The sequence below is a fragment of the Rhinopithecus bieti genome, unplaced genomic scaffold (genome assembly GCF_001698545.2).
Source record: "Rhinopithecus bieti isolate Rb0 unplaced genomic scaffold, ASM169854v2 scaffold_13014, whole genome shotgun sequence".
Lineage (NCBI taxonomy): Eukaryota > Metazoa > Chordata > Mammalia > Primates > Cercopithecidae > Rhinopithecus > Rhinopithecus bieti.
This window is the reverse complement of record NW_016807364.1, coordinates 1,487,390-1,503,603: the sequence shown is the minus strand read 5'-3', so window position 1 is coordinate 1,503,603 and position 16,214 is coordinate 1,487,390. Positions and strand designations below refer to the sequence as shown.

The 16,214-nt window shown below is 37.7% G+C and overlaps 1 protein-coding gene across 2 annotated transcripts in view; it reads right to left on the bottom strand.

The window, feature by feature from the left end:
* Nucleotides 1-16,214, bottom strand: part of CREB5 (cAMP responsive element binding protein 5) — a 415,368-nt gene that overhangs the window by 315,830 nt on the left and 83,324 nt on the right. For both annotated transcript variants that reach the window (XM_017881478.1, XM_017881477.1), the window contains exons 3-4: nt 13,985-14,078; nt 1,302-1,423 (exon numbers count right to left, since the gene is read on the bottom strand). In XM_017881478.1, coding sequence (XP_017736967.1) covers nt 1,302-1,423; nt 13,985-14,078 — 216 coding nt within the window. The remainder of the gene's footprint in view (nt 1-1,301; nt 1,424-13,984; nt 14,079-16,214) is intronic.

The window sequence follows — 16,214 nt, the reverse complement described above, 5'->3', positions numbered from 1 at the left end:
GTATATTTCTATTGCAACAAAATATAGAATGCATGTCTTTTATTTTATTAATTTTTTAAAGTGCTCAGAACTTTATTATTTGACTGGCAAATAATAGTTGCTGTATAAGTGCTTGTTTAAAAAAGAAAAAAGGCCCTTTGTATCCTTTGAGAGGGGAGTGGAGGAGACAGTCAAGCATACATGACAAATGAATTATAAATAAATAAAATAAGTTGACTGAGATTTTATACCCCTCTTGTAAGCATCACCTATTTTCATGGTTTTTCCTGAAGCTGTACAGGCTAAATACAAGCCCTTGACTATTATGACATGAGAATGTGACAGGAAAAATCTGGTGGAGGGGGGATTATTATAATTTCACATAGACAAGGACTAAAAGGATTTTGAAACACTTAGAGAAATATCAGAACCTTTTAAAATTTCTTTTCCGGATGGAACAGCTGGACTTCAGAATTCATTACTACCTAACTGGTCTTTCCTTTCAATCACCTTTCACATTCTGAATTTCTGTTCACAGACTGTATCTAATTTGTTTCTTAATACAATGTGGGTATTGGATAATGCTGTATAATAACAATGAACAAAATACCAAAAAGCATCCTCATCACATTGACTTGTGACCACCGTCTCCTTTCATGAATCTTGTAAAGTGATTTTAAATTTCAGCACATTCCCATAAAAACCGAATATATTCTGAAGGGTTTCATAAAGTGATTTTCCTATATTTTTAAGAACAAATGATTCACAGTTGTACTTAACCTATTTGTTTCAGCAACAACAGATGTTCAATACTAGGACAAGGTAATATGACCAGGAAATAATTATGATTTTGGTGCAGAATGACTGGAGAGATTATCGAAAACAGACAGTTACAACATGGGCCAAAGTCTGATGAAATCCTCTCTTCTACCATGAAGATTACTCGCGTGTTCTTTCACCCATTGACTCTATTCTTCTGCACTTACTGCTCACATAAGGTTTGCTATTAAATACTTAGCAAAGTAAAACAACTGGTGGGGAATAGAAAAAATCTGTAAGTTTGACTTTGGTTCAAGATTTTGAATTTTTTTTTCTGCTAGAATTTAGTATTTCAGATACCTATTTTTCACATGATTTATCTAGCTTTGAATTCTGCCATAATCAAGGAATAATCATTTTTTTAAAAACGTTAGACAAATACTCACAAATGGCTAAAATACTTCAAGGCCACATCAACACAATCTGCAGTGCAGAGACACCTAGTTTCCTCGTGGAAGTTTCTAGGAGGACACCTCTCAAGGCGTCCATCCAGGCAAACCTACCCGCTTGCTGCTCTCCTCCTCCTGGGCCTTCCTGAACTCATGCTCCAGGGAGCAGTCAAGCTCGCTGAAGAGGCCCACCTCTTCGCAGTTCTTCAGGAATCTCGTTGGGGTTGGAGTTTGATCTGAAAACAGAGTCAGAAAGCTAATAAATGGGTCTTTTTTCTCAAAAGCCAGTAGCAAGCATGAGCTAGATTCACTAATCCCCTCCCCTTACCTTAATTAAAATGTCCACTAGCCATCCACAGTCTCTTGACCCTTGAAGTAACATGACCATATGCAAGAAAATAGCACCATAAATTCTGAAGCAGGAATACAGTAGACAGAGGACTGCAGTCTGTGAGGGCATACCGAACTCCCTCCAGACAGCTTCAGATCTCACTCTCCGCTTGCCTGAAGTCTGTACCATTTGAATACACAATGAAACATGTGGAATGACCCTTTTTCTTTCTTTATTGTAAACTTGAAAAAGAATATGATTTTGCTAAAATAAGGCCAAAAAAAATCTGACCCAATGGTAAGCCTGACTTCAGGGGCTGGAAAGAAAAGGATTTTGCAGATTCTTATAGTAAACAAAAAGAAACAAACAAGCATGTTAATTCCTTTTCCTTAATGGAGAAAGTAAACTTAATAATTCTATCTCTCGTCCTGAAAATCATAGAGGGATGATAAAAGGTTCCAAGTCAAACACATTCAGCTTTCATCCTTTAAAAATGTCATTTTTAATTTCATTTTCCTTTGCTATAGCCAAAAAAAAAGAGAGAATGTTCTGCAAATGCTCTTTAAAAGGAAAAGAATTTCTTTCATATTTTTGACTCTACAGAGCTTTCTACTTCTAAAACTGAAGAATCTGAAGCCATTATTTATAGCTTAATATATATGCAGCATTTGCAGTTTATAAAATATTTTCATACAATTCTTGAGAATCTAGATCTCACAAGATTCTATTAAATAGAAGGTAAGTAGAGTAGAATTGCACTTTCTTCATCATTGAGTACAATCATCTTCCTTGGTGAAGATGTACTTGAGTTGAGACAAATAAAATTGTGTAAATTGTCTTTTCTCAGAAACAGGAGATATTAGAACCAGAAAAGGACCATGGAAGAAAGCCTAGCCATGCTAAATTTTTACCAATCAGAAAAACAGAGGCCCAGAGTCATTAACGGTCTTGCTCAAGGTCTCCCAGGTAGACAGTGGAGACACCAGGATTATAATCAAGGTCTCAATCCTATTTCCACTGTGTACATGTATTATTCCCACCTAAGCCTGTAGTAGACTCTACTAGATTGATTATGGCATTTTCCCAGCTTGATCTAACACTCCCAAAATCTCTGCATAGTTCTCTGAGCCATTAACCAGTCAACTGAAGAGGTGCCCTCAAGTTGAAACAAATTTGCCATTCCTGCATTCTCTTTATAAACTCCTATATTATAAGAAACTAGAAATATATTTACTTTTCTAAATCATACAGAGAATAGTTAAGCCCAGTAAATCAGTAAATTGTCTGATTCAAAGAATATCTTGATACCCGTGAAGCAGAAAATGGTGTAATATCCCCCATCGAATCAGCCCTTTAGAGGCAATGTCTCTTGATTCCCTATGGGCAAGGAACTTTCAGCACCCAAATGGCTGACTTGGATTCCATGCAGCAAAATCTCCATCTGCATTTTTTCCCATTATTGACCTGATCTCCAAGATGCTGAGCTCCTTGCATTTCACAGAGAGCATACCACAGCTGTTCATAAATTCGGCATTACAGATAAGGGATGTGTGAAAGAGTGGGTTTTGATGAAAATTGTTTTATTAGCAACTAATTTATCTATTAAGATGTACAAATATACACCTAGGTCCCTAATGTATACATATAACTATTGTGTATTTATAGAAGAAAAACTTTTTATGCAGGATTTTGCAATTTACAAACATTTTCACCCACATTGTCTAGAATCTAGATCTCGCATGATTCTATGAGGTAGCAAGTGTTGATACTATTTTATAAATGAAGAAACAAGCTTCCTTGTACAAGGTCACACAATTTGCAACCATCTTATCACTACAAAGTCCTCTCTTACCTTCAGACACAATCCCTTCTTTATCTAAATGTGCTTTGCCCTCCCTGATCCAAAGGGCTCTGTTGTGTATGCAGAAGACAATTTTGACAACCCAGAAATCTAGATTTGAGAATACTGTAATATGGGGGAATTTACCTACATTCTCTGGACTTCATATTCCTCATCTTTCAAAAAAATTTCTAAAGTTGCATGATCCTATAAATCCTAAAATCACCGTCATAATGGGTTAGCTTTAAAAGTCACTGTTCATAGGCCAAAGAAATATGTGACTATTTAAAGGATAGTGAAATGGTAACAAAAGTAACAGCTGGAAGTTTGATACTAACAGGTCAGAGGCAAGGGCTGGCTATACAGATAAAGAAGTTTTCTGAATAGAAGGTGTATAGACAAGATCTGAGAGTGAAAATAAAAGGGTGCGTGTGTTTGCATGTGTGTGCACGTGTGTGTGTGTGCATGTGTGCGTGTGTCTGCGTGTGTGTGTGCACATGTGCATGAGCATCTATTCATTCTTCCATTTATTGGGTGCTTACATCATGTTAGGCATGATGCTAAGTGCTTTGCATACAGCATCTCATTAGTTTTTACACCAACCATATTATGTAAAAATTATTTTTCCTCTTTTACACATGAAGAACATGAGACCTGCCCCAGGCCTGATAATGTGACTGATGGGGTAATTCCTAATTCATAAGGCCACGTTTGTAGCACTCTGCTGGATCGATCCACAAGTAGTCTCAGCAAGGCAAGTATCCCGTACCTACCAATTTACAGAGGCAGTGATTCCATGCAAAGGCACTCCTTTTTTTCAGCAAACCAACTCAGCAAGGGAACCAAACACCAAAATATGACAAATGTTGCAAAGGAGGTTTTTTAAAACTCCTTTTGGTGCCAATCTTTCTTGTCAAAGAAATCCCCAAGGATATGCGAGACAGTGAGAGAAGAGGGTAAGAGTTTCTTCTTCCATTTGCCCTGGTGCTTGGGTCTCCTGGGAACCTGGTGTGCTATTTGCAAACTCTCTGGAGAGGGTAACGCACAGGTGTTTATGCAGTACCACTTCAGATTTACAAAAGCAATAACACACAAAAAAACTTTCAACTCTCAAACTCAAAAGTTATTTGTTTTTAGTTTGGTTTGAGATTGGAGTTATTCCCTTCTCTCATTCAGATGGTCCTCACTGTAGTTGAAGCATTAAAAGAACAGTAAGTGGAAGGTGGAAGGCCTGAAAAAATCGTCTTGGCTTTGAGTTCTTATAGAAACCAGTTCCTGTAAACCCCCCAAGGGCCTCCTATCACTACTCAATGCGCACACATTTCATATTATCCACCAACAGAGTATCCACCATTATTATTCAGGATCTGGAAATCACTGGTGCTGGAGCCGACTGGTGCCTGCTCTTGGCTCTAAAGAAGGTGTGATTTGCAAGAATTTTAATTTTTGGCCATGGATATTGCCCACCATCTTCAGGTCTAATTTCAGCAGAAATGGTTATCTGACAAGGCATTCGCGTGTTGATAGATTTAGCTGTCCCTTTTTTTAACATCTGCACATTTTCTGGCGTACTTGGAACTGGTACCATGTGAGATCAAAGATAACAAGAGACCTTGTATTAATTCTTATAAATGTTAAAACAAAAGTTAAGCCCGATTTTCTGGTTCTTGTTGTAACTGGAAAGAATAGCTCACTCACAAAAAGAAAATGAATTAAAAATTTGGGACAGTGTGCCTTATCTATTCCAAATGTGGATATCAACTTTGCTTTTCTCTAACTATATCCTACAGCACAGAAAATCACATTTGGTAACAGCCCTGGGACCTTTTTCTGGTCCTTCTGCTCTGGGGGTGGGAGGGAAGCAGTTGTCTTTGTTGTCTGTGGCTCCCCTGGCCCCAGAGCTTTCATTTCTCCGTGGCTGAAAAGACTGCTGATGCTGGACTGTGTCAATCCCATGCCTGTGCCATCCTCCCGCAGCCTCCTTTGTTCATGTGTGTAGGTGTATACTGGTATCTGGGAATAATATTTTTAAGAGCAGACAGAAAACATCACTCAACTTTGCTTGGGGCTTGGGCTCTCACATGCCAGCTTGAATTCAATTTCATGGACCATCTCATGACCTCATCTCGGAGTTCAGGAGCCTGAGAGAGGCTGCTAGGATGACTGTTCTCTTTACCTCTCTATGAATCATGGCCCTCAACTTCTAAATCTCCAGCAAAGAAGCAAAAGGGATAAAAGGAAGATTAAAAACTGGCAAACTCAATTCCCACTGATATGGGAAGTCTAATATTTCCATTATCTTATGTGATGTTTTCTCAGGTGTTTTAATTGCAAAACTGTTCCTGTAAGATAGCAGAGAGTCAGTAGGATTGCAATGCAGTTCTATTGGTGAGTGATATGAATGATTCCAAAATATTTCAAAAGAACCAAAAGTTGTTAGGATTATCAATTACCAATCAAATTATATGACACAATTTCCAAATCATAGAATCACTGCTTCTATAAATTGGTAGGTACAGGATACTTGCCTTGCTGAGACTACTTGTGCATCGATCCAGCAGAGTGCTACAAACTTGGCCTTATGAATTAGGAATGACCTGATCAGTCACATTATCAGCTGGGCAGACAAGCATACAGCTAAACGCATATGCGACTCTCAGTGCTTCCTATCAGTTCATAGTCTGCCTAGCACCAACAGCTTCAGCCCAGCAAGCGCAATTATTCCAACATAAAACTAAATGACAAGAAAAATGCTAAATTCTGAAATCTGATTCTTCTCTTAAAAAGCGTTTAGTCTGCTCTACATTTAATAATAGATTGCTACCTCACTCCCTTTCCGAGCTGCATTTGAATTATGTGTTTTTCTGTTTCATTTTCCTCGATGGTTAAAAAAGTCAAAGTGACAAATCACCAATTTAAAAAAGAAAAGAAATGAAAATGCAGGGTCCCCATCATATACCAGAAAAGAATATTAACTTCCTAAGCAAAATGTTCTTTCCTATTGGTCTGATATTCTCAACTATGGTATTACTAAAGGACTGTGAAAATAATGTTACATCATATGGTATGAAACTGATAGTGGCTAGTAATACTATAAAAGGCCTCATTAGTTACAATAAAGGTTATTTTTAATTAACGGCCAGTCTAATTACAGGATATTCTTTAAAGGCAATGCATTTTATTATTTGCATGACTCAGATTCAACCAAACAAAATGTGGGCTAATGGAATTCCTCAAGAGGGCCATTCAAATCAATGGAGAAAATATTGGAATTAGTATATCTATTTTAGTAAGAGTTAGAGTTATCTAAAAGGTATTTTTCTTAGGTACTTTTGATATTATTTTATTGGTTACATTTATCTCATAAATATTTCAGTAAATGCTTTCTTTAAAATATTCCAACTTAGTCCCTATCTAAATTTTAATAGAGTCCTAATTTAGGATAATTTACATTAAATGAATTTTAATATACATAATCCTTTGTAAGAGCGATAATCAATAACAACTCACAGAATTCCATGGAACTTTAGACTTCTTTGCAATAAATGTGCCTTTTATTGAGTGTGAATATATAATAGGAGTCTCTCAGTAACACTGATGTTACTATTTCCCTGCATCTGTCCTGAAAGGCAGTGCTACAATGGGACAAACCAAGGCAAACCTGGTTTTTAAGCAATAGATGTGGAATGCTTAAAAACCATCCTGGCCAGGGTGACCCAGGTCAGTCGGGAGATGGAACACTCTCTCACACTCTTGACTCACATGCTGGCATCCATTCATTGCCAAGATAGATAACTGTTGGACTAGATGCTCTTGCAAGTGCCTGTAAGTCCATTAGACAATGCTCTGACAAAGGTGTCTCTTACAACACATGCTTAACTAGTTCTAAAATACACCATTTTAGATTTAAAGTAACCAATTATATATTCCACACCTACTCACGATCAACCATGATCTACCCCAAGTGTTCCAACTGCAATCAAGCCACAATTTCAATTTGCTTTACTGAGACTAAGCTAGTAAGAAGGGTTATTAACACCAAGAGATCAAGTCTGCCGGCTGAGTGAACTACGGGACCCAAGGTGATTTTATTATCAAAAATTGCCCTAAATAGCAGAAGCTAATGCTTAACTTTCCACTGAGTCCCTGATTGCCTGAGTTCTCCTGTACTCTTAGTCAAAGGGGAATGGTTTCCAGGTAGAACAAAGACTGCAAGCAAGCTTTTCATATAAAAAAAGAATACTACAGAGCAAGACCTCCAAAGGATTCAGGGGAATTATTCAAAATTCCATTTTGCCTGACCAGCTAAGAACATGGACAAGAAACGAACAACTCCTATAAATGCCAGTACCACTTACATTCTATTTGTCACAATGGATGACACAATCTGATTTTAAACCACAACTCTTTGTTCTTTGCAATGCTTATGTGTTAGAATAATCTCCTAAAAACTTTTGATTATTTTCTCCATTGGATAACTATTAAAGAGATACCAATAATATAAGAAAAAGTAGTTCAGAGATTTATGTCCAAACATACAACTGAGACCAAAATGTGTTCTTAGTATGTATAGCTCACACATCTAGGTGTATGGTAAGAAAATTACAGACATATATGGACTTTGAGCAAACTACTTATTCCTTTGATCTTGTTTCCTCATATGAAAAAAAAAAGTGGTAAGGATTAAATGACCTAATGTATGTAAAGCACAGGGCTCAATGACTGGTATAAGGGAAGGCAATAAATGGTAGCTAGTATTATTACCATGCTGCCCTCTGGTGCAAGCCATCTCCCCCACCCTCTGCTCCATAAAGATCCAATTAATTCACACAGTGGGAAGTTACTATATACCTTTACTATCAATAAAATTGTCAAGAAGAAGAGGTAAGTATGGGTCGCGTGTGTGTGTGTGTGTGTGATTTATTTACTCAGTTTTTACAATATCCTAACTCATTCTAAAAAGAATTTGGAGTGAGATATGCCATCTTCCCTCTGGCTTCCCCCTTAAAATGGCCAGGGATTATTAAGTAGACTCTTGTGGCAAAGAACCATGAGCAGTGGATTTGGGTTCTGTGATTGGATCACGATTAGCCTCTTGGGAACAAATGTTTTACTTCCCTGAATTATTTTCTTGCTTTCTCCATGGTGAGAATTAGGTTTAGAGCCTGGAGCTAGAGCTGGGCCCTGATTCTAGACCTAATCCCAGGACACAGTTGGGTTCTGAAGGACTATACTGTCATTTATGTTAGATGCTCCCTATCAAATGGTGGGTCCTGAGAATCTGAGGAATGAAGGAAGATGGAATGAAGAAGCCAGTCTTTCCTGCCTTTCTTCAGTATCAGCTCAAGATGTAGTCAGCTGTGCCACACTTGGTCTTGTGGTCTTACCCACGTCCAGTCCCACCACATTCAGGGGTCAGGGAGAAAGGACCCCTGAGCCTAAAGTACCCAGAGGCCTTTCCTGACCCCCTTTCCTGCTGGCCACTTGCTATCACAATCATGTTTTATCTTCATCATAGCACTTGTCACTAACTGATACTTATTTACTTATCTGAGATTTTGCTGTTATTTATTATCTCCCTTCCTCTGCACCCCACTTGAGTAGTAAGTTTCATGAAAAAAGAGACCTCACCTGTCTTGTTCAATGCAGCAATTAACACTTATTGTAGGCACTCAATGAGTGTTTGCTGAATGAACGAATCACATGGCGGTAGAAGGGCAACTTCAGCCCCTCTTCCTACGCCTTGACTGGTGCCTGCCCTAACCTCCTTCCAAGCACAGACCAGTTGCCTGTAGCATTAACTGGGCCAGGATGTCAGTGGGTAGGCTACCGAGGCATTTAAAAGACACACGGTTGGCCAGGTGCTGTGGCTCACGCCTGTAATCCCAGCACTTTGGAGGCCAAGCAGGGCAGATCACCTGAGGTTGGGAGATCGAGACCAGCCTAACAAACATCGAGAAACCCCGTTTCTACTAAAAATGCAAAATTAGCCGGGTGTGGTGGTGGATGCCTCTAATCCCAGCTACTCAGGAGGCTGAGGCAGGAAAATCACTTGAACCCAGGAGGTGGAGGTTGCAGTGAGCTGAGATAGCGCCATTGCACTCCAGCCTGGGCAACAAGAGGGAAACTCCATCTCAAAACAAAAGAAAACAAAAGACACACAGTTACATGTGTCTTTCTTATCTTATGCTTCCCACCTGAGATGTCTGTCAATTGGGTTTTACCTTGTGGGAAAGATCCACAACACTCTTGAACTTTATCTTCCCCTCTCCCTGAAGGCAACACAGTCTATCATCTTCTAGGTCACACATACACACGTGTGAGCACATGAGAGGACACATGTGCGCACATAGCCCTACCTTGGAGGGCTGTCTCAATCTTTCTTCACAGTAAAGATTGAACTTGCTGGTATCAAGATTTACAGTGGAGATGGAGAAAAAGCCATGTGCTCCATTTGAGTTTTTGTTTTAATAGGAATTCTCATTTGGAATATTATTTGTTTGTTCAGCTATAAATAAGATTGCACTTTGATTCTCATTCTGGGTCTTTCCCCGCCCCCGCCCCCGCACAGAACCCAGGACCTCTATAAAGAACTCAGGGTGGGGACATTTAACAAGAAAAGATTTGGAAATTCCTAGGTACCTACCCATAGTACCAGGGAAGTAAACTCAAACACCACCCTCTTTACCACTATACTGAAATTTGATCATGATTTTCAAACCAAACATTTCATAACATAATAGCTGGTAATTTTGAAAGCTGCCTGTGGATGTGCATTGTCCTCTACACATTCCCACTTCAAACTTGGCACTCAAAAACCTTCTACATCACGACTTCCCTTACTATGAAATTATCCTTCTTCACAATGAGAACAGCTGAAGGGAACAATTCACATCCATCATCACATTAGGACTCTAGAAATGCATCACGTGGACCAAATAAAGATGGGAGGACCCAGGCGAAGGGTTGTGCAAGTCTTTACTCTCAAGTCCAACACTATTGTCTCCATTTGTGTCTCTACTCTGTCCCTTTGAATAAGGGGTTTATGTTTACTGTCTATCCAGAAGATACGGCTTATTCTACTAAAACACGGAGACTGTCACTTTTAATACCCTACCTGGTGGCATGTCAAAAATCATTTACAATCACTTTTTAGGAGTGACTCTACCTGGCCTAAATGAAATGGACCTTATGACAAAGCTGTGAAATTATTTCTGATCTTTCAACCTGTTAGAAACTTAGAGTATATCTGTGACATATTAATGCCTTCCCCAACTACAACATTTACAACTAATTAAGGATAAAGTGATTTTCCAAAGTTTTCCAAAATAAAGGTTAACCAGATATTCTGAGGTTTGTCATATAAATATCCATTATATTTTATCTTCTTAAAATATGACAAGCCTCAACTCATCTGAAATAAAATGTGTAATTGAATATTGCTTGAAAAAATAGGCCACAAAATATGATAAGGTAAATAAAATTTTAATGAGCATGTTTGTTTCTTTTCCAGGACCAGAAGGCTTTAGTGTGAGTTCTAGCAATCTTTTAAGAGAAAAAAGTATTCTAATATCACATAAACACATAAAATAAAAGAGGAACTAATTCTCAAACTCATAAGATACTAAAACTCATCATAGACAGTATGACAAAATACAATTACAAACTAATTTGGCCTATGAACATAGTTTTAATAAACATATACTCTGAAGCTTTTGATAAATCAAATTTAAATCAAGCAACAGTCAAGTAAAATCTTGTCATATGTGTAATCATAATCCAGTATGCCACAATTAGCATTATGGAAAATGAAGCTTGAGAAAAATAAACATTGAAGGATTTCCTGGGCAAAAAATTAAAAAATAACAAAGTAAAAATGCCCAACACAATAGCCTATTATAATTCAAGATGGACAATGTTGGTATATTACATAGAGTTCCCTAAGTACAAAGAAATTCAACCAGACTGTATAGCTCTGCATTCCCTTCCAGTAAGAAAATTCTATGAAACTAAGAACATGCAAAGTGGGTAGCAAGTTTTAAAATTTAGCACTTCTTTTCATTAGGAGTATTAAATGGCCTCACACCAACCTCAACATAAACCATGAGAAAGCAAAAGAAAATATGTCAATATATTACTCATGCTGTTTTTCCTCATATTTATTTCTCGCTTCATTTTCTCATTCTAAATTTGACATAATAAAAATGAGAGTTACTTTTCTCCAAATAATTTTCCACCTGGCACTGCCAGTGATTGGCAGCAACAGCCTCAAATTAATAAGGATCCGGTAAGAACAATTGCAAAGCTGCAAGAGATTAACCAAAAAAACCTGCTTTAGGCACTATGTAGAAGAATGCTTCATTTCAGTGTTCACACATCTTCAGCTGCTATTTCTCAGACCTTCAGATGGGGCTCCTTAGAGGACCATCCTGGCAGCCTGCCTGAAAGACTGCTCTGGTACTTACACTATAGTAGTAATCTCTCTACATAATCATCATTCCCTAAACTCACCTCCCACTCCTTTACCACCAGGCAATCTATTTGAGGGATCCAATTTGGGAAAAATAAAGGGAGAACTTTTGAATTTAAATATTGGGAATTGCAGAGTCTACAAGCTTGCTACTTGTGTATCTATGCTCACTGATGAACCATTAAGTTATACTACAGGGACTCTACAGAACATAAAGGATACAAAACAAAAGAATAGGCCATCCTTCCTAATCCTTCTAGACTGTTATAATTCTTATGAATTTGAGTTTCTCCATCTCTGTTTGTAGACTTAAAGAAAGAACAAACAATTTTCAAAGAGCAAGCTCATAGAAAAACAACAATGAACAGAGGCTGAGAGGTGGCGAGTGGTGGGTGAAGAGAAGGGCAGAGGCTGCCTTTGAACTCAGAGTCTTCCAAGCCAGAGCACATTGGCACTATCAACAAGTCACTGGATGTGTGGATGGCTCTGACACTGGGGGTACTGGGAGAATTTGACCGTGTCTATAAAGTGGCAAAGTCTGATTATGCAGTAGCCATGTGCAGGTCAGTGGGTTAGGACTGCAGGATCAAGGGCCCTCATCTTTTCCCTGTGTTCTGAGCCTGGGACAGAAGCTCCATCACCTGTGCCCTTTCTCCTCTGTCCGCAACAATGGGTTATAATAACCTGTCTGACAAAACTCATAGAGGATTATTGATAATAGTGATGTCCTGCACATGTTTCCCAGAACTTAAAATAAAATTTTTTAAAAGATTTTAAAACTGTAATAACAAAGCACTTTTAAAATTAAAGTAACATAGAAACACTAAATTATACAAGCCAGGCCTGGCAGTACAGTTTATTTCTCTTCTAATACGTTTAAAACATATCCATAGGTGTGCTAAGGAGAGAAGGGCTAAGGTGAAAATTTCTAGCCTAAGAAGAGTAACAGGAAACTATTTGATTATCCTGCTAGGATTTATGCAACACTTTTCCTTACATTCTTTCATTGAATCTCCATAATAAGCCTGTGAAACAGGCTTGGCAGATACAATCATTCCCATTTTTTGGGAAAAGAAACTGAAGCCCAAAGAGGTTCAATAAGTAGCTCAAGGTCATGGCCAGGTGAGGCAAAGCCCAGAATAGAGCTCAGGTTCCTCACTTCTGTCCCTGCACTTTTTCTAATTTACTGTACTACTCTCAAAATTAAAAGAAATCACAATTAGCTGATGGATTATTGGTATTATTTATTTCTGCTCACATTTGCTGAGCACTTGCCATTTCCATACATTCTCTCATTTAATCTCCCACATACGAGGCAGGTATTGTTTCCTAAGGACACCTTCACTGACCATCTCAATCCAAAAAGAGAGCTCATTCTACCAAAGTTGCATAGCACCTTTTCCTTAAAATACTCATTTGATATATGTCATGGATGATCCTTTATTTTAGCTAAGTTTTCACATGCATGCTATATTGTGATATCCTTGAGGACAAGAAGCATATCAATCTTTGCATTTCCCATGGCTCACAGAACAGTGCAGTGTGCATAGATGCCCAATTAACATTTGTTGCTTGAATGTGATTACAGGTATGTAATTTTTTTTTTTTTTTTGAGATGGAGTCTTGCTGTGTCACCCAGGCTGGAGTGCAGTGGCATGATCTCGGCTCGCTGCAACCTCCACCTCCCGGGTTCAAGCGATTCTCGTGCCTCAGCCTCCCGAGTAGCTGGGATTACAGGTGCATCCCACCATGCCCGGCTAATTTTTGTATTTTTTGTAGAGGTGGGGTTTCACCATGTTGACCAGGCTGGTCTCACTCGAACTCCTGACCTCAAGTGATCCACCCACCTCAGCCTCCCAAACTGCTGGGATTACAGGTGTGAGCCATAGTGCCCAACCAGGTATGTGATTTTTAAAACAACTTATATAGAGCCAAGTTGCATAGTAATAAATATTTCACATTCTAGAAAATGAGAAGTTGCCGCTCTTCAATCACTTGGGTGAATATTACCTGATTATATTTCTGCTATACCTTAGAAACGTGTATTTTCAAGGTGCACAATTTACCAGTGGGACTCGCCTACCAAAAGAAGAACAAGTACCTTTGCATGGAACGGATCTTATCACCCAAAGCTTCTTTTCCTGATGGCTCCTTACCTGATAACATATTGTCTGTTTTTATTGAAGGAAACTTCAAAGTCATTTCATGTTTGTGCCTATGAATCATCAGATGGTCCTCTGTTGGGAAGCGCTGTCAGACAAATAAAAAAAAAAAGGGAGGGGAGAAGAGGAGCCATTCAGTTTTAAAAAACATATTTACCATTATTGAGAAAAGACTTATTTAGCATTGCAAACATGACAGCAAAAAAAAAAAAACATTTCTTGAAAAAGTGTGAAAGCATGAGTAAGTGAAGTTGCCGGCAAGGCCCTTTTTATGCAAGCAAATGCTGCTAGGTATTCCTTTAAATTACACCTCAAATACCCCAAATACATGCATTATAATTTTCATTAAAGTTTACCAAAGGGGTTAACTACAATTGCAGAAAAATCTGGCTGAGTACTAATAATAAGCAGAAAATTTTTGTCTTCTATACCTTCCCTGGGAACTTTTTTGAAAGGACTCTACTTCTTAGATAGATAGTCCCTGGATATATCCAACTATGCTGACTAATCAGTAAACTATATATTTCTTTAGGAGCTATGGGTTTGCACTTTAAACTTTGTATTTAAAGAATAAAACAGGAGGAAGTAAATGAACAATACTGAAGGTATTAAAATAACATATATACAAAAAATGAGCTGTGCCCTAATGCCTACCTAAGTAGGCAGCATTAAAAAAAAAAAAAGTGTTTAAATGAATGCTTATTTTTGATCATGAAGTATAACTAATAATGGCAACATGACAAGTTAAAATTTTTCCATTTCTTCTTATACATATGAGAAAACCATGTCCAAAACATGAAAGTGACTTTAGACCTGAGTAGCACTGGAATTTTGCAAAATCACTTGGAACTTTTCAAATGTAGTTAATGTTTTACATAATAGTGTAAAAATTAAGTGTAAGGTATGGTAAGTATGCTAGACATTATCTATGACTTAACCAAAAATAGGAGAAAGGCATGATGAAAGAAAAGAATCATGATTCAAGTCAGACTTTGGGAAAGAATTATATGCCATTCCTAATTATTTGACATATGTATCTACAAATGTACACTGTGAAATTTGTACAGTACATTTCCATTTATGAAGACCATGCCCACCTATTATCTGATATTTTAAAATTACACATATGATTTTGGAGTAACATGACAAATTATTTTTAGTATTCTATGTTCTGTACAATGGAATAAACCAACACTTATTTTTAAGTTTCAGGGAATGATATTATGGTTGTCAAAAATGCTGCTCCCAAATGTTTTTGGCTGTCTGACTTCTGGTCACATGGTGGGACTGAACTTTCTGGCCCTCTTGTGGTTGCATGAAGCCATGTGACTAGTTCTGCCTATTGAGTAATGAATGAAAGTGACATGTCACCCAGGGGCCAGCATCTAATTCCTGGCGTAAGACCCTCTAGCATTCCCCCTTCACCTTTGTTTTAACATGGTAACTAGCAATATTGGAAATAGTTGCTACCCAATCATCCTAAAGCTCTGAGGCATTAGGAAAAGCATTTCTGAATTCTAAAGTATTATGAAGAACTTCCTGCCAATTTACAATAGAAATGTATCCTTGGGGAACAGAAATAAGCCTTTGTTGCTCTAAGCCATTGAAGCTTTGGGGTAATTTGTTATTGTAGCAGATCCTAGCCTGTCCTGCCTCAGACTGGTATGTTTGTAGTAACTGAACATAACAGAATATCTGCTTTATCAATGTCAAATGAAAATACAACAGAGGATGATATATTCTGCTGAACATTTCCAAATTTTCAACAATTTAGAAAATCTTTCAGAGCTTCCTAATTCCTCAGGATAGTCAATATAAGTTTTAATTACATTTTTTCACTAGGATAGAAATGTTTTCTGCAAATGACATGGATTTATGTTCATGAGAATGAAGGAATTCTCTGGGCTGAATTATACAAAATATTCTAAAAGTAGTTATTTGCATAAATATCACTTATTTACTTGTCATTTGTATTATATAAATTGGAGAGCACTGGCTTTTGCAAAACATGGTAATTATGCCAGATTTCTGAATATACTGAAGTTCGCTTTATATGACACGATTTTTTTTGCTACCGGTTCATCCACTCTCTTGGTCTGTAACACTGTATAATGACTGCACCAAATTCGTAGCAGTACCACGTGTGATTTAGAGACTGAGTTACCTAGTCTTTCTGTCAAACAACTAATTATAATTTTGTTTCATATATATACAAAATATACAT